This window comes from Geospiza fortis, unplaced genomic scaffold (assembly GCF_000277835.1).
Source record: "Geospiza fortis unplaced genomic scaffold, GeoFor_1.0 scaffold172, whole genome shotgun sequence".
Taxonomy (NCBI): domain Eukaryota; kingdom Metazoa; phylum Chordata; class Aves; order Passeriformes; family Thraupidae; genus Geospiza; species Geospiza fortis.
The window spans coordinates 3,572,423-3,576,564 of NW_005054309.1; the positions used below are offsets into that span (position 1 = coordinate 3,572,423).

Here is a 4,142-nt window from a genome sequence, read left to right on the forward strand (position 1 = left end):
TGCTGTGGCCAGGGGGGCTGTGGGCAGTGGCCTGCTAATGAGCAGCCCTGCCTTTTCCACCGCCTTCTACAACGTCTGGCCCCAGCAAATCAAACGGAAGAAGCCACCAGCAAAGAAACGCATTTTGGAGCAGGAGGTGAAGAAGAGGGTGCCGCTGAGTGCTTGGAAAGACTTTGGGGCAGAGCAGGATGGGGTGAAGCAGCTGGCTGCACTGGCAGGACAGCTGTCTCCTGTGAAAGAGGAGCTATTGGAGCCTTCCCTCAACCCGCCTGGGGACCCCCAGCCCAACTCCCTCCTGGAGGAGCCAGTGACGGAGGAGAAGGACTTGATGTATGGACCACAGGGAACTGAGAAGCCAGCAGATGATCCTCAGTTTAAGGAGCATGACTCCTTCTCTGGAGAGAGAAAAAGCCCTAGTCCCTGTAATACCTTGGACCAAAGCACAGGGGAAGATACAAGTAGAGAGACCTCCCAGCTCAGTGGTAAGTGTCTGGGGGACTGCAGGGGGTCCTGTTGTGCTGCAGCCAGTGCCAAACATTGTCCCTCCCTCAGCTGGAGCCACCCTTGCTGGCCACAGTGGGGGCCTGTCCATAGCCCAAACTTTTCCCAGTAAGAGGAATACTTTTGGGAGCTGGGGGACTGAGGAGCAGAGGGCAGGAAGCTGACCAGCCCTTCGGTAGCTCTGTTCTGCAGAGCAAGCAATGCAGACCTGAAACAGGTCTGAAGTGGGGTATAGGGCTGCCTTACTCATCTGATTTTGATTTTTTTTTTTCTTTTTCCCCCTTTTGCAACTTTAGCAGTCGAATTTGCAGAAGTTCCCAACACCAAAGCAGAAGGTGAGTGGGGGGCTGTCCCATTTAACAGCAGTAGAACTGGCTGGTCTGGCCACACCACACCTGCAGCTGCTAAAGCAGGTGGTGTCTGACTGGGGTCTCTCTCTCTCCCTGAGCAGATGATGATGCCTGGGATCTGATCACTTGCTTCTGCATGAAGCCCTTCGCAGGGAGGCCCATGATCGAATGTAACGAATGCGCTACCTGGATCCACCTCTCCTGTGCCAAGATCCGCAAATCCAACGTGCCTGACATTTTCATCTGCCAGCGGTGCCGCGATGCCAAGCAGGAGATTCGCCGCTCCAACCGAGCTCGGACAGTGCCCCGCAAGCGCCTCGTTGACTGATGCTCCTGCAGAGCAGGGAGGCTGGGGGTCCCTTTTTAACCTGAAGACTTAGACAATCAATGCACTGGCAGGGGAGGGGCTGGGACACAGGGCCGGACTGTCCCCCTCACACCTCTGGCCTCTGAAAGCTGCCCTGCGTGTTCTCCCCGAGGATCGGATCCGCCACAGAGCTCGGTTATCCCCGAAGTGTGCAGGGGATGGGAGGGTGGTCCAGATGCTCGTCCCTGTGGGTGGTGTGTTAGTGTTTGTGATCTCCTGGGGCCCCACATGCACTAACTCTTGGATCCAACCTCCTCCTCACAGCCCCTCCAAAGAGCCCTGCCCATGTGCCTTCTGCACTTTCCCTGGGGGACGCAGGCCCCGCTCCTGTCCTGGTGACACTCAGCTCAGCCCCTACCTGCCAGTCCCCATGACTATAATTCTTAACTGGGTTCTTTCCTACTTGCACATCTGGTTACTGTGGGACCACAGCTGGGGGCAGGGTGTGGGACAGCCCCCTGTCACACAGCAGCCCCCCAGGCTCATCCCTGTGCCTCTCTCCTCCTGTGGAAAGCCTAGGCCCCAAAAGTGCTTTATGTTTTTATAGTTAATTTGTATTATAGTTACTTTGTATTATAGTTAATTTGTATTATAGTTAATTTGTATTATAGCGAATTCTGGTCCTTGCCCTGTGGAGTGTGACTGGAGTCTTATGTATATAATAAATACTTTTGCCATAACACTGGTGGCTTTGGTATAGGTCAGTGACCTTGTTTCTCATGTCCCTTGGGGACCCAAGTGCTCCCCTGCTTCCCTTCTGCTGTGGCTGGGAGGGGACCCAGTGTAGGGACACCTCTCAGCCCTGCTACTCCCCCAGGTAAATCCCAAGCTGCAAAAACAACAGGAAACAAGCAGACCAGTGCATCTATGTTTAATTTGGCAATGACCACCTCCCACACTACTGCAGTTTACAGGGACGCTCCATGGTGGGAGGTCCTCAGGAGGTGCATGGCCTGGGGGACAACCTCTTCAGTAGGAATCATGATCCAGAGCCTGCTGCCATCTCATGGGGAATGTCATGGGTTATTCCACAGAAGCAGCAGGTCCGATGGCTCAGGGAGGAAGGATGTCCTTGTGCCTTTGCTCTGATGCTTAAGGCACATCACTGGCTCAAAAGGAGAGTTTTGCTCTTGGGCTCTGACAAACCTTCCTTGTCTCTGTCTCCACTCTGGAGTGCAGTTAGAAATTAGTCCTGACAGCAACTGAGGTGCCAAAGGTTCCAGTTTTCTCCACAAAATAAGCCACTAATTCCAAGACAGAGATGTCATTGGTTTCATTTGCAGATCCAGACGTGTGTCAGCTTCCATCAGGCATGCTGTTGGGACATGTGGGAGATGCAGTGAGGGTGACAGGACAAGAAGGCTTTGGGCTCTGAGTGCTGACCTGGCTGGGGCAGCAAGAAGGCACTGTTTGTGGGGACCCTTACCAAGCAGGGTCCTGCTGGTACAACTTTTCAGTTCCAAGGCTGTAAACGGTTCAAGAACAGCAACTAACTGGGTATAACTTCTATGCTAGGGAACAAAGCTGGAGTTATGCAGCTGAACAAGTATCCAGTCGAGGTAGGCAGGCAGTGGTCTATTCCTCTGCGGCCCACACAGAGCTGCCTGCCTTCTGCTCCAGGTGGGGAATCACTGCCTCCGTGTAAAACTTCTCCAGCTTGGGCACTGTCTTCCCCCAGAACTCCCTGTCAAACTCCACGGGGACCACAGCTGTCTCCTTGTTGGTGTGCACCACGAAGTCAGCCCTCTGCAAGCCAGTGGTTCCCAGCTGGCACTGGACCTGGGTAAAGTAGGGATGATTCTTCTTCAGGACATAGGAATCCCCATCCACCTCCAGGCAGAAGTCCTTGTCCTTGCAGGCCTCACGCACCGTCTTGTTCCTATGCTTGTAGGGACACTTCACCTCCAGCAGCCCCAGGTCCTTCCCTGTGGCTGGGTCCTTGATGATCCCATCCGGGCTGGCAGCAAGCCAACTCTTCTCGGGGTGGATGAAGAGGCCACAGTCCTCCACTTGCACTGGCTTGCCCCCCTTCTGTAACTTCTGCTTTTAGGCCTCCACAGCCACCTTCTCATTGCGGATCCCCCAGGACATGGCTGGGGTCTGCACCTTGGAGCCAGAGCCCACCACCTCTTTTAGGTAGGACTTGGGTACCTCGTCTGTCTTGCTGTTGGCAAACTTGCTGTTGGCAATTTTGGGGGCCACAGAGGCAGTGATGCGGTTCTCCCGCCACTCGTACCACTTGGGGTTCTCCCGCTGGCCCCGGGTCTCCTTCTCCACCCTCGGGATGTCCTGGCTCTTCACAGGGGGCAGGAACTGGTCGCAGGCCTTGCTCAGGTCAGCCCCGGGCTGCTTCTTCTGCGGGTACAGGTCAGTCCTGGCAGGACCAGCAGCTCCCTTGGCATCAGGCACCTTCTGGGTTGTAGAACTCCTGCTGGGGGCTCTGCTCTTGTCCCCAGCATCTCCTCGGGCTCCGCGGGATGCTGTGGATCTCGGCTGAGCCGAGTCTGCCTTTGTCCCCCGGCCCTGCGTGGGGGTGGCAGCCTTGGCAGCCGAAGTGCTCCGGGACTGGCTCCCCGCAGCTGCGGCCTTGGCCCAGGTGGCTGAAGTGGAAGGCGGGGGCACAGCGGGAGCAGTTTTGGAGGCGGTTGTGGCCGGTCGGGGGGATGATGTGCCAGCAGACTCCTTTCTGGGTCTCCCCATTGCTACAAGTCAGAGGATCTTGTACTGTGGACATGGAATAAAGTTTAACGCAGATCTTCACAACACTTATTTCCCTTTCCTTAGCCCTCCCTGCGCCTGCTCGAGGGCACATCGTGTCCCTGCCAGAACTGCCACTCCCACACCTTCCCTCGGCTCACGTATCTCGGTGGAATGGCAGCTGGCCCAGCTGGGGTGCTTGTTCTCACCCCCCTTCCCGCATCCCA

At 55.9% G+C, this 4,142-nt stretch overlaps 2 protein-coding genes across 2 annotated transcripts in view; one reads left to right on the forward strand and one right to left on the reverse strand.

The window, feature by feature from the left end:
* The window catches only part of LOC102039403 (PHD finger protein 13-like), a 5,738-nt gene extending 3,835 nt beyond the window's left edge, over positions 1-1,903 (forward strand). Inside the window, exons 3-5 of the mRNA XM_031055430.1 lie at positions 1-482; positions 798-836; positions 953-1,903. The exon at positions 1-482 is cut by the window's left edge and continues 122 nt beyond it. Of these exons, the coding sequence (XP_030911290.1) occupies positions 1-482; positions 798-836; positions 953-1,179 (748 nt within the window). The 3' untranslated portion in view covers positions 1,180-1,903. The remainder of the gene's footprint in view (positions 483-797; positions 837-952) is intronic.
* Positions 1,904-2,072: 169 nt separating this feature from the next.
* Positions 2,073-4,065, reverse strand: LOC115947690. Its single transcript, XM_031055512.1, has 2 exons — positions 3,496-4,065; positions 2,073-3,228 (listed from the first exon to the last, which is right to left on the reverse strand). The coding sequence occupies exons 1-2, from the start codon at positions 3,916-3,918 to the stop codon at positions 2,794-2,796; spliced, it is 858 nt and encodes a 285-aa protein (XP_030911372.1). The 5' UTR covers positions 3,919-4,065; the 3' UTR covers positions 2,073-2,793.
* Between the last annotated feature and the right edge of the window lie 77 nt (positions 4,066-4,142).

Coding starts and splice junctions, on each gene's coding strand:
- LOC115947690 (XM_031055512.1), bottom strand. CDS start 3,918: ATGGGGAGACCCAGAAAGGAGTCTGCTGGCACATCATCCCCCCGACCG. Junction 3,229..3,495: donor AGAGCCAGGACATCCCGAGG/GTGGAGAAGGAG, acceptor AAGCCAGTGCAA/GTGGAGGACTGTGGCCTCTT.